At 36.5% G+C, this 27,059-nt stretch overlaps 1 protein-coding gene across 1 annotated transcript in view; it reads left to right on the top strand.

The window, feature by feature from the left end:
* The first annotated feature begins 204 nt into the window (after positions 1-204).
* Positions 205-27,059, top strand: part of LOC121487833 (phospholipid-transporting ATPase ABCA3-like) — a 147,248-nt gene continuing 120,393 nt past the window's right edge. Inside the window, exons 1-4 of the mRNA XM_041749871.1 lie at positions 205-314; positions 3,154-3,281; positions 5,225-5,372; positions 11,516-11,775. Coding sequence (XP_041605805.1) covers positions 209-314; positions 3,154-3,281; positions 5,225-5,372; positions 11,516-11,775 — 642 coding nt within the window. The 5' untranslated portion in view covers positions 205-208. The remainder of the gene's footprint in view (positions 315-3,153; positions 3,282-5,224; positions 5,373-11,515; positions 11,776-27,059) is intronic.

Raw genomic sequence — 27,059 nt, 5'->3', positions numbered from 1 at the left:
AATGGACTCATAGGACAATTAACATAATCTTTTTGTTTCCATCTCCTAGAGACGACGATTGATGGCATTATTTACGGAATTCGTCCTAACATTACTATTTGCTGGTACACTTTTGTTAACACGCAAGCTTTTGATTATAAGGAACTATGGGCCTTTCAATTACTCTCTTCAGCCTGTTGATGAGTTGCCTGCATTCCTTGAAGTGCCCATGATTTTTCCTGGTGCATGGGAACTGGCTTTTGTGCCTTCCAAAAGTGTTGTGGTGAAGGGTATCGTTGAACTTGTGAAAAGGGATTTACAGTATAATTTCTCAGGTTAGAAATAGAAGTTTTTTTTAAAAAAAATGTATTATTAAATTGAGTTTCAGTGAAGACACATGTATAACCTTTTAATTGGGCATTTATCTGCCAACTAAAGATTGTAGGATATATCCTTATTACCAGATAGTAACTTCCTAGGTATACTATTATAGATTTTGTTAAACTTGAGAGTTTAATTCATATAAAGTGTTTTTTCCTAGAGACTAAAACAAGTAGTAATATTTAAAAATTATATGATCAATTTATATTCTTTTAGGTTATTATCCAATTCTATGATACTGTGTTCCTCGTTTCTCATTGTGCTTCTTAAACCTGGGTAAGTATAACCCCAGTGCTATATGATGGTGTACCAGAGGAACATGGAGGCACACAGCATAAGCATGAGCTTATGTGTATCCAAAGAGGCTTAAGTTTTCTTTTGGATAGTTGTTAGAATACTGACAGAGTGACTTGATTCCATCAAAGTCTGGTTTTGAGCTTCTTCATAAGGACTGTATTTTAGTTTTGTCTTTACTCCTGCAGCTTACCCCTTGTTCTAGGGTGTGGCTCTTCTAGTGTGTCAGTTGCAAAGCTGGAGTATTTATGAAGGTTCCACTACCTTTGTGGGGCTTGAACTCTATTCTCTATATTCAATGTTGTCCACCTACTGAAATCCCTGCTTAGCAGTGTAGCCTGCCACCTGCTGTTATTTTCTTGGTTTCATGGCTTGAACCTAGGCATCATCAGTTAAGGAGTTGGCTGGTGACTAGGGGTTGACTTACAAGTCAATTTTCCACTTCTCTGCTGTTTTCTTCTCTCTGGAACTTTTCAAGTTCTAGCCATTTTGGCAGCCCAAACTCTCACCTTTTTTCTTCAGCTCAGTAAGTCTGCAGCTTTCTACAAACACTTTCAGGCAAAATATCAGGGTGAATATAGCACTTATCCTGTGCTTCTCCCTTTTTCAAGGTTTGCAGCTTTGTAGTTGTTCATTGTAGCATTATTTACAATTAACCAACATATAGTAGCAACCAAAGTGTCCATCAACAGATGGACACATAGAGAAAATGTGATTATTCAGTCATATCCTGTCATTTGTAACAATACGTATGTTTGGAGGACATCATGCTAAGTGAAATAAGCTGGACACAGAAAGATGCTGTATAACCTCACTTATATGTGTTATCTAAAAATGTTGAGCTCACAGAAGCAGAGAGTAGAATCATGGTTTCAGAAAAAAAAGAACCATAGTTTCATGGTTTCTGGAGCTGGGGATGGGTGGGGAAAATGGGGAATTATTGGTCAAGTTGTATGAACTTTCAGTTATAAAGACAAATAAGTCCTGGCAATCTAATGTACATGGTGACTATAGTTAACAATACTGTATATGAAATTTATTCAGAGACTAGATCTTGTAGTGTTCTCAAATAAAAAAGATGGTAACTATGTAAGGTGATAGATGTGTTAATTAACCTGATTTTGGTAATCATTTCATAATATATGCATATATTAAAACATGTTGTGTACCTTAAAATCATGTTATACAACCTACATATGTATACTTTTAATTTGTGAGTGATACCTCAATAACTCTGGGCAGATAATTTTAAAAGTAAAATAAGTGGTAACTGTGTGGTCATGGATACATTAATTAGCTTGACTGTGGCAGTCATTTTATAGTGTACACATACATCAAACCATCATGTTTTGCACCTTAAATACACACAATTTTTATATGTCATGAACTTCAATAAAGCTGGGGAAAAATAAAGTCACCCCAGATAATAAATGAAATAAATAAATAATAAACTTCCCTGCAGTTCCATTTTCTGAGCAATCTAAGCAAACACATGTTTTAGCCTCATAAAGTCCTCACAAATCTTTCCCTCCCTTTATCTCTCATACTCCTGCTTGAGTAGTAAATACCTTCCTTGAAGCTTACCACCACGGCGTGGCAATTACAAAGCGTCATGGGGATTTCCCACAACATTTAGTGGTTAAGGGAAAGAGATTGGGAGGTTTCCTGAGACATAAAGGATGCATGGGTGGCATGGATGACACCATGCTCAGATGCAGAAGTTGGGGTTACCCGCCCCAAAGTGTGCCTGACTACCTGCTTGTACACACTTCACTTCGTTCACAGCGTACTTTCAATATTAGGTTCTATTCCCAGCTGTGTTCCTATGTTGTTTTGTTTTGTTATGTTTAATGTAGACTTTGTTTTTCCAGCTTTAATCATTTGAATTCTCTTGAGGACTTTGTTTCCTCTTGCTTCTGCTCATTTTGTGTAGGTGCAAATCTGATTCCAGTCCCTGAAATCCTACTTACAGCTTTGTCCCTGCTGTAATATCCCAGCTGTGCCCACCCTGAGAAAAGTGCAGCATAGTTGGGATTTCCCAACTATAGAAAAAATAATGATTATGACACATAATCACCTCAAATATTAAACTTGTGAAGTTGTTTCATTCTTCAACTTCTGAGGATTTTTTATTCATATATTAAAGATTCCCATCTTCTAGGACTTTGAATAGATTGCATGGATCAATTTTGTTATTTCCTTCCAAGGTGGAACTTTGAAAACACATTGGAAATATCCCTCTTCCTTACTTTATTTCAATATGCAGTTATTATAATAATTATATTTTAAACTTGTGATAAAAGTTTTAAAACTCTTAAACATTTTATGTACTCCTAATATCCATTTTTGTTATGCCAATGTTTGAGCAACAATGTTTTATCATTTATATTTTGATAGACTTTCACCCATGTAAATCATTTCCCCATCCTATAGATAGAAAAGGCAGTCAGATACTTTGCCTTTATGTGGGCATTCACATTCGATTTTTTCTCTCTACAGTTCAAGGCTTTTCTTCAGAAAGGAATTTTGAAGAGTATGTTAAGCAAGAGAATAACTCTAAAAAAGTGTTGGTTGGTATTATTTTTGACCACAAGTTCCAAAGTAGTAATGATCCCCTGCCATTTAAGGTAAGAAGGTTTTTATGTAGAACCTCGTAAGTGTACTTCCAGTTTCTGAGGCTTAATCAAGTAGAGGCATAATTATTTCATTCATTAAGTCAGGAGACTGCAGCTTACCCAAAACCATGCTGCTTGTACATAGTAGAGCAGAGATTTTTTTTCTTAAGATTTTATTTATTCATGAGAGACACACAGAGAGAGAGAGGCAGAGACACAGGCAGAGGGAGAAGCAGGCTCCATGCAGGGAGCCTGACGTGGGATTCGATCCCAGGTCTCCAGGATCACACCCTGGGCTGAAGGCGGCACTAAACTGCTGAGCTACCCAGGCTGCCTGTAGAGCAGAGATTTAAATCCAAATCTAGCTAATCTCTGTGTCTGTGCATCTATATAGCCAGAGCTTTATGTTGATGAGGAAAGAATTAAATTCACCACATACTAGGTTTAGTTCTTATAAATCAGAAGCATAGGAGACGTTGATCTTTACCACTGTATCTAATAAGGCAGCTGTCTCCAGCTCTGTGCATGATAGTGAAGTAAATGCACATTTCACAGGTCAAAAGACCTGAGGTATTAAAGCATGTAACACAACATGAAAAGGTTCCTCTTACTTTTGGCTGAATCTCATCATTTTTCTCCAAAATCTAAATCTAGAAAACAGTGCTAAGGTTAGCCAAGCAGAATCAGAATTAGGATATAGGCAGACTCTGAGGAAGATTCTGATAACAACTTCCAAGAAAGTGAGACGAAAACTGTGCTTTGAACTTGGCATCCTTGGTGTTGAAGGAAATAACCAGAATATGGTACAGATGATTGCTTGAAGCGATAATTCTACACTTAAGATACAGATGGTTGTCAATGGAATGAAGAAGTAAGGAAAACCACTGTGTCATAAGTAGAGTTGTAGGTATCTTTCCATTCAGTCCCATCACTCCCTCCCTCCTTTGACATATATATAATTCCCTCAAGTTACTGATTCAGTGTAAGTGATGCTGATGTAGGCTCATCAGTGTATATATAGAGCCTGGTCAACATGTTTTTGATAGTTTCAAACTTCACCTATTGTGCCTTGTACAACCTCTCTACTGCCTTGTCACTTGGCTCACTCTTACCTTTAATATTGTTACTATGACTCACTGTACAGTGGCTCTCCTAACCACACCCACCCCTTTGATCTTTCATACTCCCATAAATGCCCTGTACATATTACTATCACTGAATTTGCTATGATGTGAATATATATGTTGTCTCAACTAGAATTTGAGCTCCTTGAGGAACAGGCGATGCTTCTTAATCCTTGAACATGCAATAAGTGACTAAAGCTTTTGTCTTGATAACTAAGCATACTAATATTTACCTAGTTTATGACCTCTGCCTGCCCCTCTTGATATTACTGATTTCTCTGTCTGACCCCTGGCTCTAGGCAGCTGCTAGACCATTTGCTGTCTTGTAAATCTACTTAGGCCCAGCATGATTTACCTTGAAGTTTACTTAGTTCTCTAGAATTAGTATTATCTTTTTATTTAATAATGAAATTATGCAGTATTTCATATTTATACTTTATCACATTTCTCCTCTTTCCTCATGTGGGATTCTTTCTTATGTTACAATCACTTTTCGGAGAGGAAGAAATTTTCCTCTTGGAATACTTGACTGACATAATGGAAAGAGAAATTAGCAATACCTTTTGGTATGTTTCATTTCAGTATGCATGCCAGCTATCTATTTGGGGGGAAAAATATTGGCAATGGTGTGCAAGTTGCCACTGTGTTTGCTTACTGCAGCCCCACAGTAGCCACACAACAAGTCTGCTCCATTGGCTGTTGTTCAGAATCTACTTAGTGCTTGACAGTCTGCCTCAGAATCACACGTGCAATTTTTCTTTAACTTCCTTTTGTTTCTCATTCTTGCTTAATTATTTTTTGCATTTACAGATTTCTTTTTGCTCTTTATAGGTAAAGTATTCTCTGCGTTTTAGTGGTTTTCAGAGGAACAAGTATGTGAGTTTCTTCCGAACTGGAGGCTGGGAAACAGGTGTTCTCTTTCCAACTTTTCCTTCTTTGGGACCCAGAAGTGAACGTAATTCAAATGGGGGGCCACCTGGTGAGCAGATCTTTAGTCATTCTTATTTTAATATCCTAGTCTTATGGTAAGAGCCATCACATATTTATACCTGTATTTCTTCAACCTGGTGATGAAAATTAAAGTTAATTTTTAACTTGCTGTGCTGCTGGTGATTTCTTTATTTAAAATTTTCAGTGTTCCAAAACTTGTGTAAAATTTCTATACATTGGAACAGTGTATTTTTATCTTTTCCTGGTCAGTGTATACCTTATATTTTCATGTAGGTTCACTTGTGAAATTTTTATTTCAATGACTAACATATATATTTCCAGATACTGACAGAGTCTGATCCATTATAACTGTATACTATGCTTTTGGGTTGATGAATAGTTTTTAATATAACTATAGCAATTTAAAATTTATTATGCAGACTATCATTAAAACGAAGCTTTGCTTTTATTAACAATAATGCCCATTTACCTTGAGAAAAATCACACAATAAGAAAAACAAGCTATAACCAATTTATCATAAATCATAGAAATTTGAAATAACCTACAACTTAAATATGCTAAAAGAATAACAAAAGTATAAAATTTAATTTGACAGAGCTATGACAACATTTACTCTGTTAGGTGTTTAAATTGTTTTATATAGAATTTAAAAAGGAATCTTAAGTCTTTTCCCATGTATATAATACATTATGAAATTTGCCTGGATTATTACTTTATAAGGGTTAGACTGGTGAAAAACTTAGAAAGTTGGATAATGCTAAGAGCTGCCAGGGATATATAAATGCACTGCAGGAGGGAGGCTGAATAAGCTGATATAGCCATTCTGGGTGGGGGGCAGTCTGTCAGTGGCAGCTTTATTAGTTTGTTTGGGTGGCTATAACAAAATACATACCACACACTGGGTAGCTTATGAGCAACAGAAATTTATTTCTCACTTCTGGAGACTGTGAAGTCCAAGATCAAGGCACCAGCATGGTTATTCTCTGGTAAGGGCCCTCTTCCTGGTTCCTAGCCTGTGCTTTCAAACTATGTCCTCATTTGGTGATGCTAGAGAGGTCTCTGGAGCCTCTTTTGTAAGGTCCTAATTCCATTTATGAGAGCTGCACTCTCATGATTTTAGCACCACTCACAGGCCCCCATTACCTTTTAGGGGTTAGGATTTCAACATGTGGATTTTGTGGAACATGGACATTCAGACCATAGTAGTAGCCAAATTAACAATATGTTCTTGGGTAGAAACCCTAAACTTTTTTTGTGGATCCATAAGAAAGCTCCTGGCAAATGCTGGTTGTGGTGGCAAGGAGTAGGAGGCAGCATCAGAGCAGTGGATTAAGAAGACTGGACTAGATGTAGCAGCATCTTGCAGGGAACTAAGCTAATAGTTTATTATATAATTTCATTAACATAAAGTATATGCAAATGAAAAACCAGTGGGAAATTTAGAAGAAAATACAGAAACACAAAAATACTCATCAAACATATTAGAAATGTTGCCAATGGGTAGGAAAGAGGGGCAAGGAAAATAGGAATATAAGAAAATAAATAAAGTAGATTAAGGGTCATGAACCATTTGTTGGGTCATGAATTGAGGAGTTGATTAATTCAGCCCTCTGTACTTGAAGCTGATAATGCATGTGTGTGTATACAAGCACACTTAAATATTTATATAGCATGAAATAAAAATTAAAAATGTTAATAGACTAGTTGATTAAAGGATCTAATCCCTATTTTTGTTGAATTACTTGCTTGTCTCTATAAACTCTTTTCCTTAATATAACCTTAATTTCTTAATTTATACAGTAGTTCTAAACAGGAAAACAATTTTTATTCATATAATAGATATTTTTACTGCATGTTCTTCCCCACCCTGGCATAGGAACAGCTAAAATTTTTGAGTCCTTAACTCTTATTCCAAAGTACTGTGAGACAGGTTTGATTACATCAATTCCACAGGTAAAGTACCTGGGCTTGCACAGAGATTATGTAAAGTGTGCTAAGGGCTAAATAACCCATAAGTATTGCAGTTGTAAATTAAATGCAGTATGTATGGAATCAACACTGAACTTGGTGTGTTACCAAGAACAATTAAAAATACATTTAATTTATGTATACATGATTATCTGTGCCCTCACTAAAAACATTCATGCTCTTCTACAGTCAGTAAGGGACTTTGAGAAATAAATAAATTATCTTGAATTAAAGTCTTATCAATACTTCTCTCTGAAGGAATATTGGGGCAGACTATAGGCTTCCATGGATAGCTGTATGGGGAGCCTGTGCTTGGAAGTTGACCTTGTCCCAATGAAAATAAATGTTCTTTAAGGTAGTGCTCCTCTGGTGAAGGTCCTGGGTATTTGTTTGTTTGTTTGTTTGTTTGTTTGTTTGTTTTGCTTTGTTTTTTTAATTTTCAAGTCATTGTAAACTAGTACTTTTATAAAACATTGAGAATGAAAAACAATAAAATACAAATTATATATCATGGTGGCATTTTAGAATTTTGAATGCAAGGAAGCTTTGATGAACTGAATTCCAGAGAGGAACAGGCCCTTTTTAGGTAAAGAGCTTCTGTGGCTCTGTACCTGGGAGCAAGGACCTAACCTGGGCATGAATTGGGCTGAACATAGATATACTTTGTAGAGATCAGGAAAAAGCAGCTGTGCATTTCCCAGTGGTGTGGGCTGGCAGAGTGAGTGTTTCAGCTGTCCCCTAACTTTGGGATGTTTATTCAGCTGCCAGCAGTGGAGGTAAACTAGGAAGCAGAATTTGTGCAATTCGACAGCATTTGTATTGTGGAAACCAGATGAAACTGAATCCCAAAGTAAACCAGAGCTCTGTTAGTGAAACTATAGCCCAAGCTTGTCCTACATGAGACCCTAACAAAGTACACATGTCCATCATCCATGGCACAGTAGAAAGGAAAATTGGTCAGAGAGGTAAAAGGTACCATTTGAAAACAGAAGTGAACTTAATTTTGAGGCCCAAGTTCGACTCAACTAAACTCTTGGAATTTAAATGATCGGCTCTTCCCTTTGGCTCTATGACAAAGGAAAGAGCTAGCGTCTTTAAGAAAATAGAACAAACATTATACAGTTAAGTGTCCACTGTTCCTTTCATAACAATTTCTGGCACAAGATCCAAAATTATAGGATATGCAAAGGAATAGGAAAATGTTACCTAAAATTAAAAGAAAAAAGTCAATATAAATAAATGGACAGATAAGCCAGATACTGAAATTAGCAGACAAGGAATTTAAAACAATTTTATGAGTATTTTCATGTAATGACATCAAAATGATATAATGTGGTATAATGTGATAAAGAGGGCATTTTAGCTCTGTGGTATCCTTCTCCAAAACTTTTAACTCTAGTCTATTAGTGGAAAAACATGGTACAAACATTGTACAAAGCTATAGCTGTAGGACATTCTCCAAAGTACATGCCTAAGATTCTCAAAAACTCATGACAAGGTCATGAAAATCAAGAAAGGATGAGAAAGTTTCATAGGTCAGAGGAGACTATGGAGACATGACAACTAAATGCAATGTAGAATCCTGGATGGGAACAGAAAGAAAAAATGGCACTAGGGAAAAACTGGTGAAATCCAAACAAAGTTTCTATAAATTAGAAATTGTACCAATTCAATTTCTTAGTTTTCACAAATGTACCATGGTAATATAAGATGTAATATTTGGGAAGCTGGGTGCAGGATATTAACAATATTTCTCAATCCTTTTTTCATTATTGCCCTTCTAGGGAATCATTTTAGACATTTTTTCCCTAAGTACATTCCCTTCATTAAAGTTTATTGCCACAGACATACTACAGATCTCTTTTATGTGCTATGGCCAGCTTGAAGCTATAGCTGTTGAGAATGCATGGTATATAGGACTCTGTATTATTTTTGCAACTTTTCTGTAAGACTACATTTTTTTCCAAAATAAAAAATATATTTAAAAAACTCTCCAAGCCAAAGTAGCAATAAAAGTGAAGTTTCTGAATCTGATAAAGTACATGTGTTAGAAATTTGTATCTTCCTGGTGAAATATTGCACATTTCCCCTAATAATCAAAAATGAAGTAAAGATGTTTGCTGTCATCAATTCTTTTCAGCATATTACTAGAAGTCCTAAAATATTAGAAAAAAGAAATGAAATAAAAGGTATAGATTTTGGAAAGGAGGGAGTGAAATTATATGAAGTTGACGGAATCATGTTAAGCAGGTGATTCTGAAGATGTCCACAAAAAAGTACTACATATAATATGTAAATTTAGCAAATACCCAAGATAGAAAGACAGTATACAAAAATAAATTATAAATCTACACCAAAAACAACAAAACGTTTCTGAGAGAAAAATTTAAAAGACCTTAACAAATGATGAAACACCTAAATCTCATTGGTTGGGTGATTCAAAATTGTTAGAAGGCAGCTTCTCCCTAGTTTGATCTATGTTAGCAATATAGTGATAGAATCCTAGCAGTCTTTTTAAAAAAAAAAATTGGCAAGCTCATTATAAAATTTATATGGAAATACAAAGGGTCTAGATCAGTAAAAAAAAAAAATCTTTCTTGGAAAGGAATGCCAATGTTAAAGAACATTCAAGACTTATTATAAATCTACATAATTAAGACATTGCTATATTAGGTGTAAGGATGAACAAATACATCAATAAAAAGAATGGAGTGTCTGGAAAGAGACTCATGTACATACAGTCATTTGATTTTTCCGTGAAGGCTCCAATATGATTCACTGGGGAAAGGAAATCTATTTGAACAAATTGTGATGGAATAGCATGGTATTTAGTTGGAAAGAGTGAATCTTGATCACCAACTCATATCTATACAAAATTAGTTAATTAACAAAGTTAATTAACAAAATGATCATAAACCTAAATGTAAAAAATGCTTCCACAACAAAATTTATGAGAATATCTTCATGAATTTGGGGCCAGTAGTGATTCATTAAGACAGAAAAAGTATTGCTATAAAAGGAAGAAACCGACAAATTGAACTTCATTAAAAGTAAATATTTCTTTAAAAAAAAGATTTTATTTATTCATGAGAGAGGGAGAGAGAGGAGGTTGAAGTCACAGGCAGAGGGAGATGCAGGCTCCTGATGTGGGACTCGATCCTGGGACTCCAGGATCACACCCTGGGCCAAAGGCAGGCGCTAAGCCCCTGAGCCACCCAGGGATCCCAAAAGTAAATATTTCTGCTTATGTGAAAGACCCTATTGAACAGTAAGCCAAGATCCAGAGGGGAGAAAATGTAATACAGATTCCATTCAAAATCAATAAAGAACTTATATAGATGAGCAGAAAATTGTTTTTAAATGACATGGCAATGCCAGACTTTGATAAAAGTTTTTAGGTGTTTGCTCATTTTTATACTAAATGTATGTAACAGAAACTATTTACATAATGCCACAGATCCAAGGACCACATTGAGCAGTTCTGCTTTAGTGGACATCAGCTCATATAACTCGGTATGAACTTCACTTAAGTTTTCAAATGTCAAAGGTACCAAATTAAAGTCTTTACCTATGCAATAGTTTATTCAATTGCAGAAAGCAGCTCTGTAATTTCATACAATATTTTACTTTCTAAGAAGCTGGGAATTAGGATCCTTTTAAAAAGAATCTTAAAAAAACACAAATGAATAAATAAAAAGCAGAATCAGACCTATAAATACAGAGAAAAACTGATGATTGCTAGAGAGGAGGAGGGGATGGGCAGAGTGGGTGAAGGGGAATGGGAGATACAGGCTTCCAGTTAAGGAATAAATACGTCATGGGAATAAAAGGCACAGCATAAGGAATATAGTCAATTGTATTGTAATAGCATTGTATGGTGACAAATGGTATCTACACTTGTGGTAAGCATGGCATAAGGTGTAAACATGTTGAATCACTACATTGTACACCTGAAACTAATGTGACATTATATGTCAACTATACTCAGGTAAAAAAAAAATTTTAATAATAAAAAAGTATTTATTATGTATTTGCATTGGGAAACATAACAGCTGCTCTGTAAAATTTAGCTTATAACAAGGGCCTCTTTACAAGAATTAACTTTGTTGTTTGTTTTTGATATACTTTAGTTACCTTTCTCTTTGTTCAGTTCAGCTATTTCTTGTTCTGTTGTACTTAGCAATCCTTGTTTTCTCGTTTAGGGTATATCACTGAAGGGTTCCTGGTTATGCAGCATGCCTTGGATCGGGCCATCATGAAATACTATAACCACACGGCTACACGAAAGCTATTTCAAGACGTCACTGTCTTTGTTCAGAGATTTCCATATCCAGCATATTCTCATGATTACTTCTTTACCTTTTTTGGTATTTTCATCCCTTTAGTACTCTTATTTATCTTCTCTATGAATCATCTTACCCTCACTCAGGCTATTGTGTGGGAAAAGGAAAACAGATTGAAGGTAATTCTACTTTTCTTGTGGTAAATAGAACTTCTGTAGAAAAAGTTGGGTCTGTAGCATAAATTTTTGTGGAGGCTTGGATTATTTTTACACTCTCAGCGCTGGTAGATGGTTATGTTTCAGTAGCAGTCAGAAAGTAAGCACTTATTTCTTTTGGAAATTTTCTCAAATTTTGTTTTTATTGAAATTCTTCAGTTTTATCTCTAGAAGATTACAAGATTATTACAAATAGAATTTAAATGCCAAATGCTCTCAAATCTCTCTGAAATAGGTGAGTTGCAAAAAAATAATCCACTGGGCTTGTGGAATTGTCTTGATGAATTTAGATACAAGTAAATTTCAAAATTGAGCACTGGGTGTTATTCTGTATGTTGGTAAGTTGAACACCAATAAAAAATAAATTTATTATAAAAATAAAAAATAAAAAAATATAAAAAAGATTCTGTAATTCTGTGATTAGTTTTTCTAATTTCTGATTTTTTTTTCTCTAAATGTCCTCTTATAGTCCCCTTCAGAATTTCCGTGTCTGGGTAGAGACCAAGTTGTTTTATGGCCAGACGCTTTGCAGTTCAAAATATAGTCGTTTAACCAATTATTAATGTTATATATATGTTAAATATATATTACATATTTATAATTAATATATAATATATGTTAAATATATATAGAGGGAGAGATGATTTATATACTTATATATATATAATTGATTTATTGCTTAATTTGTTTCAGGAACTTTATAAATCATAAATTTGAATTCTATGTCTATTATTTGTTGACTTTGAAATGTCATATAACTTTTCTAGCTTTTTTTGTCAGATATAAGTTGAGTACAATTACTAATTTGCAAGGTGGTCATGATATTAAGCTAGGTATTATGTAAAAAATCATCACTATCAAAGCACCTAGGCCTGAGATTGTGAAGTGTCAAGGAGGAAACACATGTTGAATGTTTGGTACATTTCCAGGCACCTAGTAATCCCTCAATAGCTATTAGATGTGGCTGTTAACATCAACCATCTCTCCATTTCACTAGTTTCCTTGTGTAATCGTGAACCATGTCATTTTCTCTCTTCCCTTTCTTAGTGACCACACCACTTCACAGATCAGTCCTACGTTGTTTCTTACCATCCATCTCTTCTCACTCAAGGCTCTTGTCACAAGTCTCCCCACCCCTCAGCTGTCCTCTGAATTAACCTTGTACATTGTTGCTAGAGTAATTGTCCTGTAACACAAATGACTATAAACAAATTTTAAGGATGAATGTATCTTTGCTCTCTGCTGAATAAAATCCACTTAAGCATATACATTTTCATATATTTGTCCCCTACCTACTCTTCATCTTGTTATAATTGTTGTTTATAGAGATAATTTAAATGCCAGTTGCCCTCAAACATCTCTGGAATAAAGAGAGCTACAAAGAAATAATCTTGTGGAATTATGTCTAGATGAATTTGGATACAAATCAATTCCAAGATTTTGTGATCCGCGATTTAAGAAGTTTTTTTATAGCAGTATTGTTTTGGGGGGTATATTTTTTATTGGAGTTTGATTTCCAACATATAGTGTAACTCCCAATGCTCATCCCATTAAGTGGCCCCCTCAGTGCCCGTCACCCAGTCACCCCATCCCCCTGCCCAACTCACCTTACACTATCACTTGTTCGTTCTGAGTTAAGGAGTCTCTCATGTTCTGTCACCCTCTCTGATATTTCCCACTCATTTTCTCTCCTTTCCTGTATAATCCCTTTCACTATTTTTTATAGTCCCCATATGAATGAAACCATATAATGGTTTTCCATCTCTGATTGACTTACTTACTCAGCATAATACCTTCTAGTTCCATCCACATCAAAGCAAATGGTGGGTATTCATCATTTCTAATGAGGGAGTAATATTCATTGTATACATATACTACATCTCCTTTACCCATTCATCTATTGATGGACACCGAGGCTTCTTCCACAGTTTGGCTATTGTGAACATTGCTGCTATAGACATTGGGGTGTGGGTGTCCTGCCGTTTCACTGCATCTGTATCTTTGGGGTAAATCCCCAGCAGTGCAATCGCTGGGTTGTAAGGTAGCTCTATTTTTAACTCTTTGATGAACCTCCACAGAGTTTTCCAGAGTGGCTGCACCAGTTCACATTCCCACCAACAGTGCAGGAGGGTTCCCCTTTCTCCACATCCTCTCCAACATTTGTTGTTTCCAGTATTGTTAATTTTCCCCATTATCACTGGTGTGAGGTGGTATCTCATTGAGGTTTTGATTTCTATTTCCCTGGTGGCAAGTGATGAGAGCATCTTCTCATGTGCTTGTTGGCCATGTGTAGGTCTTCTTTTTTTTTTTAATTTTTATTTATGATAGTCACACAGAGAGAGAGAGAGAAAGGCAGAGACACAGGCAGAGGGAGAAGCAGGCTCCATGCACCGGGAGCCCGACGTGGGATTCAATCCTGGGTCTCCAGGATCACGCCCTGGGCCAAAGGCAGGCGCCAAACCGCTGCGCCACCCAGGGATCCCATGTGTAGGTCTTCTTTGGTGAAATGTCTGTTCATGTCTTTCACCCATTTCATGATTGGATTGTCTCTTTGTTGTTGAGTTTGATAAGTTCTTTATAGATCTTGGATATTAGCCCTTTTTCTAATGTCATTTTCAAATATCTTCTCCCATTCTGTAGGTTGTCTTTTAGTTTTCTTGACTGTTTCTTTTGCTGCGCAGAAGCTTTTTACCTTGATTAAGTGCCAATAATTCATTTTTGCTTTTGTTTCCCTTGCTTTCATATATGTATCTTGCAATAAATTAATGTGGCTAAGTTCAAAAAGGGTGTTGCCTGTGTTCTCCTCTAGGATTTTGATGGAATCTTGTCTCACATTTAGATCTTTCATCCATTTTGAGTTTATCTTTGTGTATGGTGTAAGAGAATGATCCAGTTTCATTCTTCTGCATGTGGCTGTCCAATTTTCCCAGCACCATTTATTGAAGAGACTGTCCTTTTTCCAGTGGATAGACTTTCCTGCTTTGTCAAATATTAGTTGACTATAGAGTTGAGGGTCCATTTCTGGATTCTCTATTCTGTTCCATTGATCTGTGTGTCTGTTTTTGTGCCAGTACCACACTGTCTTGATGACCACAGCTTTGTAGTACAACTTGAAACCCGGCATTGTGATGCCCCCAGCTATGGTTTTCTTTTTCAATATTCTCCTGGCTATTCTGATTCCACACTAATCTTAAGATTATCTGTTCCAACTCTCTGAAGAAAGTCCATGGTATTTTGATAAGGATTGCATTGAACGTGTAAATTGCCCTGGGTAGCATAGACATTTTCACGATAATAATTCTTCCAATTCATGAGCATGGACTATTTTCCCATCTCTTTATGTCTTCCTCAATTTCTTTCAGAAGTGTTCTATAGTTTTTAGGGTATAGATCCTTTATGTCTTTGGTTAGGTTTATTCCTAGGTATCTTATGCTTTTGGGTGAAATTGTAAATGGGATTGACTCCTTAATTTCTCTTTCTTCAGTCTCATTGTTAGTGTATAGAAATGCCACTGATTTCTGGGCATTGATTTTGTATCCTGCCACATTGCTGAATTGCTGTATGAGTTCTAGCAATCTTGGGGTGGAGTCTTTTGGGTTTTCTTTTTTTTTTTTTCTTTTTTTAAATATATTTTTTAATTTTTCATTTATTTACGATAGTCACACAGAGAGAGAGAGAGAGAGAGGCAGAGACATAGGCAGAGGGAGAAACAGGCTCCATGCACCGGGAGCCCGACGTGGGATTCGATTCCGGGTCTCCAGGATCGCGCCCTGGGCCAAAGGCAGGCGCCAAACCGCTGCGCCACCCAGGGATCCCCGTCTTTTGGGTTTTCTAAGTACAGTATCATGTCATCTGCAAAGAGGGAGAGTTTGAGTTCTTCTTTGCCAATTTGAATGCCTTTTATTTCTTTTTGTTGCCTGATTGCTGAGGCTAGGACTTCTAGTACTATGTTGAACAACAGTGGTGAGAGTGGACATCCCTGTCATGTTCCTGGTCTTAGGGGAAAGGCTCCCAGTGTTTCCCCACTGAGAATGATATTTACTGTGGGCTTTTTGTAGATTGTTCTTAAGATGCTGAGGAATGTTCCCTCTATCCCTACACTCTGAAGAGTTTTGATCAGGAAGAGATGCTATATTTTGTCAATTACTTTCTCTGCATCTATTGAGAGGATCATATAGTTCTTGTTTTTTCTCTTGTTGATGTGATCTATCACTTTGTTTTAAGAGTGTTTAACCACTCTTGGATCCTGGGGATAAATCCCAGTTGATCATGGTGAATAATCTTCTTAATGTACTGTTGGATCCTGTTGCCTAGTATCTTGTTGAGAATTTTGCATCTGTGTTCATCAGGGATATTGGTATTTAATTCTCCTTTTTGGTCGGGTCTTTGTCTCATAAAATGAGTTTGGAAGTGTTCCATCCCCTTCTATCCTTCGGAACATCTTTATTATAATAGGTATTGTTTCTTCTTTAAACATTTGATAGAATTCCCCTGGGAAGCCATCTGGCTCTGGACTTTTGTGTCTTGGGAGGTTTTTGATGACTGCTTCAATTTCCTCCCTGGTTATTAGCCCATTGAGGTTTTTTATTTCTTCCTGTTCCACTTTTGGTAGCTTGCGGTTTTCAAAAAATGTGTCCATTTCTTCTAGATTCCCTAAGTTATTGCTGTATATCTGCTCATAATATATATTTTTTAAATTGTTTGTATTTCCTTGGTATTGGTTGTAATATTACCTCTTTCATTCATGATTTTATTAACTTGAGTGTTTTTTGTTTTTAAAAAGGCTGGCTAATGGTTTATCTATCAATTCTTTCAAAGAACCAACTCTCAGTTTTGATGATCTGTTCTACAGTTCTTCTGGTCTCTATTTCACTGAGTTCTGCTCGAATCTTTATTAAAAGATAAAGTTCTTCTTCTTTAACAGAAGTTCTTCTTATTAACAGTTCTTCTTCTGCTTTGTGTAGGTTTTACTTGCTGTTCTTTCTCCAGTTCCTTTAGGTGTGAGGTTAGCTTGTGTATTTGAGTTTTTTTTCCAATTTTTTGAGGGATGCTTGTATTGTGATGTATTTCCTTCTTAGGACTGTGTTTGCTGTATCCCAAAGATCTTCATTCTCATTAGTTTTCATGAATCTTTTTAATTCTTCTCTAATTCCCTGGCTGACCCATTCATCTTTTAGTAGGATGCTCTTTAACCTCCATCTGTTTGAGTTTCTTCCAAATTTCTTCTTGTGATTAAGTTTTCAAAGCATTATGGTCTGAAAATATGCAGGGGACAATCCCAATCTTTTGGCATTGGTTAAGACCTGATTTGTGACTCAGTATGTGGTGTATTCTGGAGAAAGTTCCATTTGAACTTGAGAAGAATGTGTGTTCAGTTGTATTTTGATGCAAAGTTCTGTATACATCTGTGAGATCTGTCTGGTCCTGCATCATTTAAGGCCCTTGTTTCTTTGGAGATGTTGTGTTTAGAAGTTCTGTCATTTGCAGAAAGTGACGTGTTGAAGTCTACTATTAGTGTTTTATTATCTAAATATGTCTTTACTGTGGTTATTGATATGCTTGGCAGCTCCCCCATTAGGGGCATAAATATCATGATTGTTAGGTTCTCTTGTTGGATAGACCCTTTAAATATGATATAGTTTTCCTTTTCATTTCTTACTACAGTCTTTAGGATAAACTTTAATTTATCTGATATGAGGATTGCTACCCCAACTTCCTTTGAGGACGATTTGAATGGTAAATCGTTCTCCAGTCTTTCATTTTCAGGCTGTAGATGTCCTCATGTCTAAAAGAGTCTCTTATAGACAGCAAATAGATGGGTCTTGCTTTTTAATCCAGTCCAATACCCTTCATCTTTTGATGGGATCACTTAGCCCATTCACATTCAGAGTAACTATTGAAAGATATGAATTTACCGTCTTCGTAATACCTATTCAGTCCCTGTTTTTGTGGATTATTTCTTTGGGCCTCCTCTTTCTTTTACAGGGTCCCCCTTAATATTTCTTGCAGAGCTGGTTTGGTGGTCACATATTCTTTCAGTTTCTGCCTATCTGGAAGCTCTTTATCTCTCCTTCTATTCTGAATGAGAGCCTTGGTGGATAGAATATTCTTGGCTGCATATTCTTCTAATTTAGGACCCTGAATATATCCTGCCAGCCCTTTTTGGCCTACCAGGTCTCTGTGGAGAGGTCTGCTGTTAACCTAATACTTCTTTCCATATAAGTTAGGGATCTCTTGTCTCTCATTGCTTTAAGGATTTTTTCTTTATCTTTGGATTTTGCAAGCTTCACTATTAAATGTCGAGGTGTTGAATGGTTTTTATTGATTATGGGGGTGGGTACTCTCTATCTCCTGGATTTGAATGCCTGTTTCCCTTCCCAAATTAGGGAAGTTCTCAGCTATGATTTGTTCAAATATGTTTTCTGGCCCTCTGGCCCTCATGGTGATTTCTGGAACCCCAATTATACGTAGAGGCTTCCTCTGAGGCTATCATTTATTTCCTTTAACCTTTCCTCATGGTCTTTTAATTGTTTTTCTGTTTTTTCCTCTGCTTCCTTGGTTTCCATCAACTTGTCTTCTGTGTCACTCACTTTTCTTCCACCCAATTAACCCTTTTGTTTAGGATCTCTAGTTTGGATTGCATCTCATTTAATTGATTTTTAATTTTAGCCTATTAGATCTAAATTCTGCAGTCATGAAGTCTCTTGAATCCTTTATGCTTTTATCCAGAGCCACCAGTAGCTTAAAATTTTGTTTCTGAATTGGCTTTCTGACATCGAATTGTAATCCAAATTCTGTAAATCTGTGGCAGAGAGTACTGTTTCTTATTATTTTGGGGGGGGGTGAGTTCCTCCTTTTAGTCATTTTGCTCAGTGCAGAGTGCCTGTGTGAGTGGTTGAGTCAAGAATATCAACCACGACCTAGGTAAATTTCACCCCTGATGATTGTGATGAGGTCAGAGACCTGCAATTGAAAAGAAAGATCAGAAAGAAATTAAACAAGAGGACCACTAAAGAGAAAAACAAATTTTAAAACAATGTAGTAAAAAATAAAAGCCCAAGAATCCCAAAGAAGAAGAAGAAAAAGAGAGAAAAAGCAAAGGTAAAGAGGAAAAAAAAAAAAGAAAAAAAAGGAGAAGAAAAAAAAAAGGAGGGGGACTCGGAGATGGTGCTGGTGACAAAGTTGTAGTGGAGGGAGAATGTAGTCTACCTGAGGATCCTAGAATACGATCCTCTTGGTTCTGAGTATATTAAGTTCTGTATGTTAGAAGATGACCAGTCCCAAATTTATATAAACAAGAAATACTTGTAGAGAGCCCCAGCATTGTCCACAAAAACATAAATGAGATAAAACAGGGGCAGACTGGGAATGAAGAGAGAATATAATCTCACAGAGTGAACCAGCATGGTATACCACTTGGTTCTGGGTGCATGCTGGTCATGTTTTAGAACGTATTAACTTCTGCCATTGTAGAACAAAATGAGGCAGAGAAAACAAAGAACAGAAAACAAAACAAAACAAAAACATATCTTGTATATCTCCCAAAAACAAGTTGAGTATGTTGAAGGGAATTCTGAAGTAAAAAATATATCTAAGACATGTAATTAGAGAAATATGAAAGTCAAAAAGGAAGTAACTTAAAAATTAAGAGTGGTAAAAGATTGTAGTTAGGGTGGGAAAAGAGAAAAAATGTTGGAAATTTATAGTCTGATATAAAAATTAATTGTACTGGTAAAAGGAAAAAAATGGAGGGGTATCCTTTGGTTCTATATACTGTAAATCCCTGACTTCCTCTGGAGCTTTCCAGCGCTGCTTGGTCAAGGATATGCTCTTCCCCTGTTCTTCCAGCTGGTCTTCTCGGGGAGGGTCTGCCGTGCTGATTCTCAGGTATGTGTGCTTGGAGGAGATGCCCCACCCCCGCTGGGTGCTGGGCTCAGTGGGAGCTGTTTACCTTGGAGGCCCCTGCTCCCTGGCGGTCCCATCTCTCCCAGGCAGAGGGTGAAACAAGGAGGAGCAACCACAATGGTGGCGGCCAGGTCTCCAGCTCTGGAGTCAGCTTCCCACAGTAACTAACGCAGTCTCCCAGTCTGCAATGGCGTAGATGCTCCCGGGCCGGCAGGGGGGCTCTGATCTGCACAGCTCGGGGGCGCCCAGCAGCAGGAAAGTCCTCGCTGTCTCATGCCCTCCCCATCTCCGCCTGTCCTGGGGGGAGTGCAGGATCATGGGCTGTGTCCGCTGGCTCGGCGCCTTGGGATCCAGGGCTCTGCAGTGCTGGAATCATGCTTCCGGGGTTGCGGCTGCCGAGACACCTCTGTCCAGAGCTGCCCGCCTAACCGACTGGGTTCTCCCCGGTGCCGAGTGCTCATGCCAGACCTTTACCAAGGACAGCCCTCGGTTCGTGGTGCGCTTTCCCCTGGTGCACTTCCTCTATTAGTGACTCCAAGAGACTGGAGGCTCCACTGCCCCTCCTGCAGTTCTGCCCAGTTTCCCTGCTGAGCACTTTTCTGTCTGGGAAGAATCCAGCGCAGAGTTTTAAAAGTTCTTGCTTCTCCGGGTCTGGGGTTTCCTGTCCTGGAGGCTCTCACCGCCTGGCCTTAGCTGGGCTCCTGGCGGTGCCCCTCCCCAACTTGATTCATTTTTATTTCATTTTTTCCCATCTTCCTACCTTGTTAGAAGTGAAAACCCTTCTCTCTGTAGCTCTCTGGCTATTCTTTCTTTAAATCTCAGGTCGAATTCATAAGTTTTCAGGATTGTTTGAAAGTTATCTAGGTAAGTTGGTGGGGCCAGGTGAGGTGAGGACCCTACTCCTCCGCCATCTTGCCTGAATCAATCTCCCTTCATGGCAGTATTGTTGATACACAGGGTTCTATTAGTTTCAGCTGTATAGCATAGTGATTGGGCAGATTTACATCTGCCCAGAACAAGTGTGACTACCATCTGTCACCATGAAATGCTATTACAGTACCATCGACTATATTCCCTATGCTGTACCTGTCTTTCCCCTTACTTACTCATGTGATAACTGGAAACCTGTACCTCCCAGCAACTCCTCTTCACCCATTTTCTCATCCTTCCACTCTCCTCTCTGGCAACCATCAGTTCTCTGTATTTATGGGTGTCTTTGTTTTTGTTCATTTGTTTGTTGTCCAGCTATAGAAGAATGAATAAAGAAGATGCTTTATATAGATACAATGGAATATTACTCAGCCATAAAAAGTGAGATCTTTCCATTTGCGACAGCATGGATAGACACAAAGGGTATTATGCTCAGTGATATAAGTCAGAGAAAAGACAGTTACCATATGATTTCACTTATATGTAGAATCTTAAAAAAATTGTGATTTTTAAACCAATTTCTGATTGCTGAAAAAAAAATTTTTAATGACCTCTTATAGTCCCTTCCAGAATTGTTTTTCACTGAGAACAAGAAAACAATACCTTTCCTCCCAGCCAAAATGAATGGCCTTTTTTGAAACTTCCTTTATGTTTATGTTTCCTCTGACTGTAATGCTTTCCTCTCTGTTTTCTGATTGGTGAAACACAGTTAACTTACTTGTCTCAGGTGTTCTAGCTGCCATCTCCTTATTGACTATCTCTCTTTAATTCTCTATTATAATTTAACACTTCCTTCCTTTGAGTCCCCAGAAGATGATATAGAAATGTCATGTTATGACTTAAAATATTTATATTTCATTTTTTAAAAAATTTCATTGAAGTATAGCTACATACACACAGAAAAGAGTACAAGTCATGAGTGTATGTGTTTTAATCCATTCAGGCTACTCCAACAAAAATATCAAAATATATATGGCTTATAAACCATAAAAATTTATTTCTTTTAGTTCTGGAATCTGGAAAATCTAAGATCAAGGTGCCAGCAGATTCAAAATGTCTGATGGAGAATCCACTCTGTGATTCACAGATGGCACTGCATCACCATCTCCTCATTTGACAGAAGAAATGCAAGCTCTCTGGGGTCTCCTTTATGAGGGCACTAATCCGATTCATGAGGGCTCAGTCCTCATCACCTAATTATCTTTCAGGTGCCCCACCTCAAAGTGCTATCACATTGGGAACTAGGTTTTCAATTTAGGAATTTTGAAGAGACACTGACATTCAGACGTTGTAGTAAAGTTGAATGGGTTATCATATAGTATGCCCATTTTATCATGACCCCATAAGAAATAAAACCAACACTCTAGAAGTCTGTTGTGTTCCCCTCAAAACATTTCCCCCAAAGTATACACTGACCTGATTTATAATATTATGAGTTAGTTCTGTCTATCCTGTACTTGATAAATGGAATCATGGTGCTGTATTATGTTGTGTCTGTGTCATTCTCTCAGCTGAATTTGTACCTGTAGTTCATTTATATTCATTGAGTTACATAAGTATAACTCAGTTTAAGATTCCATAGTATAACTGTCACAATTTACCTATTTTCCTTTAGTGTTTGGAGTTTGGGTATTATAAATAATGCTTCTATTAATATATCATACATTTTTTCCTGAATGTTAGAGTAGGCATATTTAACTTTATAGTCCCAAAGTTTGCCAATAAAGTTTTAACAATTTCCACTTCCATTAGCAATGTATGAAATTTCTGTTTGCTCTTTATTTCACCATTTTTTCCCTAATTTTATCTAATTTTCTAATATTTTCTTATTTTCTGGAAGTGTATCGGCCTCAAAAATGTAGAAATCTTTTACTTCTCATTGTTTTAATTGTATAAATCTTTCTCCTCCTCGGTTAAGTTTATTCCTAAGTATTTTATTCTTTTTGATGCTATTGTAAATGGAATTGTTTTCCTAATTTCCATTTTAGATTGCTCATTGGTATAGAAGTTCAACTGATTTTTGTGTGTTGACTTTGTATTCTCCTACTTTGATGAGTCACTTATTAATACTGACATTTTTATTTTTTTTTTTATTTTTTTTTATTTTTATTTTTTTTATTATTTATGATAGTCACACACACACAGAGAGAGAGGCAGAGATACAGGCAGAGGGAGAAGCAGGCTCCATGCACCGGGAGCCTGATGTGGGATTCGATCCCGGGTCTCCAGGATCGCGCCCTGGGCCAAAGGCAGGCGCCAAACCGCTGCGCCACCCAGGGATCCCAATACTGACATTTTTAGGCATGGAATCTGGTTTGCATGTAAGATTGTCTCATACTGCAAACAGAGATACTTTTACTTCTTCCTTTCCAATTTGGATGCCTTTAATATATTTTTTTCCTAATTGCTCTGGTTAGAACTTCTAATACTGTGTTGAATAGAAGCAGTAAAAGCTAGCATCATTACTTTTCCCTTGATCTCAGGTAAAAAGAGTATGATGTTAGCTGTTATTTTTTTAAATGACCTCTGTTGGGCAGCCCTAGTGGCTCAGTGGTTTAGCGCCACCTTTGGCCTGGGGCGTGATCCTGGAGACCCGGGATCAGGATCGAGTCCCACCTCGGGCTCCCCGCATGGGGCCTGCTTCTCCCTTTGCCTGTGTCTCTGCCTCTCTCTCTCTCTCTGTGTCTCTCATGAATAAATAAATTAAAAAATCTTCAATAAATAAATAATAAATGACCTCTGTTAGTTGAAGAAATGCCCGTCTATTTCTAGTTTGTTGACTGTTTTATCAGTTTTGAATTTCTGCATCAATCGAGATGATCATGTGTTTTCTCTGAATGTGGTGTACTATATTGATTAACTTTGTATGTTAAACCCTCCTTGCATTCCAAGAATAGGTCATATGTGATCATGATATATAATCCTTTCAATATGCTGCTGAATTTGGTTTGGTACTATTTTGTTGAAAATTTTTGAGTCAGTATTCATAAAGGATAATGGTCTGTAGTTTCTTTTCTTGTGTATCTGACTCCTGGACTTATGAGTTCCCTCCTCTTCAAGTTTTTGGAAGAGTTTGAGAAAGGATTATTGTTTATTCTTTTTGAAAAATTTGGGTTTTATTTTGCTTTATTTTTGCATACACACATGCACACAAGAAAGGGAGAAGAGAGGGGTGAGGCAGGGAGTGGTAGAAGGGAGGGAGAGAGAATATTGAGCATGCTACATGCCCAGTGTAAAGCCTGACTTAGTAGCTCAATCTCACAACCCTGAGATTATGACCTGAGCCAAAACCAGGAGTTGGATGCTTAACTGACTGAACCACCCAGCTGCCTCTTTGAAATATTTGATAGAATTCACCAGTACAGCCTTCTGGTCCAGGAATGTTCTTTGTTGGAAGTTTTTGATTAGTGAGCTCTTCATATTTTCTTTCTTCAAGATTCAGTCTTGGGAGACTGTGTGTTTCTTGGAATTTGTCCATTTTATATAGGCTATCTCATTTTTTTGGCATACAGTTGCTCATAGTATGCTTTAATAGATTATTTTTATTTCTGCAAAACCAGAACTAGTGTTTTGGTTTTAGTAATTTGAGTCTTCTCTCATTTTTTTAGAGTCTGGCCAAAAACTTGTCAATTTTGTTGATATTTTCATATAATTCACTTGTGATTTCATTGACTTTTTATTGGAGTATAACTGACATGTAACATTTTATTAGTTTCAGGTGTGTAATATGATTCAATATTTGTATACATTGTGAAGTGATCACCATAAGTCTAGTTAACATCTGTCAAACTATAGTTACAAAATAATTTTTTTCTTGTGATGAGGACTTTTAAGATCTACTCTCTAAGCAACTTTCAGATATGCAGTGTAGCATTATTAACCATAGTCATTATGCTGTCCATTAAGTCCCCATGACTTTTTAATCTTATAATGGAAAGTTTGTACCTTTCGGGCCCCTTCACCCATTTAGCCCATTCCCCCTTTTCCATCTTTGGCAATCACCAATCTTCTCTGTATCTATGAGCTTGAAGGTTTTGTTTGTTTGTATTCCACATTTAATTGAAACCATACAGTAATTGCCTTCTCTGAGTTATTTTATTTAGCATAATGCCCTCAAGGTCTGATGTTGCAAATGACATTTTTTATGGCTGAATAGTATTCTTGTGTGTGTGTGTGTGTGTGTGTGTGTGTGTGTACACACATACATACATATATGCCACATCTGCTTTATCCATCCATCAGTGGACACTTAGGTTGCTTCCATGTCTTGACTATTGTGACTAATGCTGTAGTGTATATATAGGTACACATATCCTTTCAAATTAGTGCTGTTCTCTTTAGATAAGTACCCATAACTGGAATTGCTGGATTGTATGGTAATTTAAATCTTTAATTATTTGAGGAACCTCTATACTTTTTTCCTTAGTGGCTGCACCAATTTACAATTTACATTCCCATTAGCAGTGTACAAGGGTTCCCTTTTCTCCACATCCTTACCAACATTTTTTAAATTTCTTGTCTTTTTGATAATAGCCATTCTAAAAGGTGTGAAATGATATCTCATTGTGGTTTTGATTTGTATTTCTCTGATTCTAACTTATGTTGGGCCCCTTTTCATGTACCTGATGACCATCAGCATGTCTTTGGAAAAATGTCTATTCAGTTCCATTGCCCATTTTTGAAACAGATTGATATTTGCTATTGAGTTGTAGGAGTTCTGTATATATTTTGGATATTAACCTCTTACCAAATATGTGATTTGCAAATATTTTCTCCCATTCAGACTTTTATTGTGTTGATGGGTTCCTTTGTTCTGGAGATTTTTGTTTTGATATAATCCCCTTTGTTTATTTTTGCTTTTTTTTTCCTGTGCTTTTGAAATTAGATCCATAAAATCATCACCAAGACCAATCTGAAAGCATTTACCACCTATGTTTCCTCCTGGTTTTATTTCAGGTCTTAAATTAAAGTCCTTAATCCATTTTGAGTGTTTTTTGTGTATGTATGATTTCATTCTTTTATATACAGCTATCCATTTTCCCTTCCATCATTTATGGAAGAAATTGTCCTTTTCCCATTGTATATTTTTGACTTGTCATAAATGAATTGGCCATAAATGTGTCAGTTTATCTCTGTGTTCTCTATTCTGTTGCATTGCTTTATTGTCTATTTTAATGATGGTACTGTACTGTTTTGATTACTATAGCTTTGTAATATAGTTTGAAATCAGGAATTGGAATGACTCCAGCTTTTTCTTCTTTCTGAAGATGGTTTTGCCTATTTGCGGTCCTTTGTGGTTCCCTACAAATTTTAGGACTATTTGTTCTATTTCTGTGAAAAATAACATTGGAATTTAATGGGAATTGCATTGAATCTGTCTATTGCTTTGGGTAGTGTTGACATTTTGTCGATATTAATTTTTCCAATCCACAAGCACAGTATATATCTATTCATGTTGTCTTTGATTTCTTTATTCAATATCTATCTTACAGTTTTCAGTGTACAGGTCTTTCACTTCCTTGGTTAAATTTATTCCCAAGTATCTTATTTTTTTATGCATTTGTAAATAGGATTTTTAAAAATTTCTCTTTCTAATAGTTCTTTATTAATGAATATAAATTCAATACATTTTTGTATTTTGATTTTGTATCTTCCAACTTTACTGAATATGTTGATTAGTTCTAAGAATTTTTTATTGGAACTGTTAGAATTTTCTATGAATAATATCATATCATATGCAAATAAATCTGACTTGCATCCATTATTTCTTTTCTTGCCCAATTGCTGTGGCTAGGACTTCCAATAGTATGTTGAATTAACAGGTTGTAAATGGGGTATCTTTCCTAGTTATATTTCTTATAATTTCTTTCAACAGTGTTTTAGTTTTCAGTGTAGAAGTCTTGCACTACTTTTTAAAAAAGATTTATTTATTTTGAGAGAGAGCAGAGGGAGAGGCAGAGAGAGAGAGAATACTAAAGCAGACTTCTCGTTGAGTGGAGAGCTGGATGCAGAGCTTGATCTTAGGACCCCAAGATCATGACTTGAGCTGAAACTAAGAGTTGGTCACCAAACTGACTGAGCCACCCAGGCACCCCAGAAGTCTTGCATTTCTTTTGTTAAATATACTTTGTCATTTTTATTGGTTAATAAGACTTACTAAGAAAGTCTGGTTGTAGCATTGATTGCTAGGAAACTTAAAAGGGCCCATTTATCCCTATTTCTGTCCCCTGTGCATAATAAAGTGGGCCTGTGCCCATTTTTAAGAACTTTGGAAACTATGCAAGTCCTAAAGATCCTAACATTCATTCATTCATTCAACAAACATTTGTTAAACTCTTTGTATGGGCGAGGCAGATACAAATAGGCAGATATAGTCTTTGCCCCCTAATCTCAAAGAGCTTAAAGTTACAGTA

Source organism: Vulpes lagopus, chromosome 3 (genome assembly GCF_018345385.1).
Source record: "Vulpes lagopus strain Blue_001 chromosome 3, ASM1834538v1, whole genome shotgun sequence".
Lineage (NCBI taxonomy): Eukaryota > Metazoa > Chordata > Mammalia > Carnivora > Canidae > Vulpes > Vulpes lagopus.
Note: the sequence above shows the minus strand (reverse complement) of the source record. Positions and strands in the feature narration are given on the sequence as shown.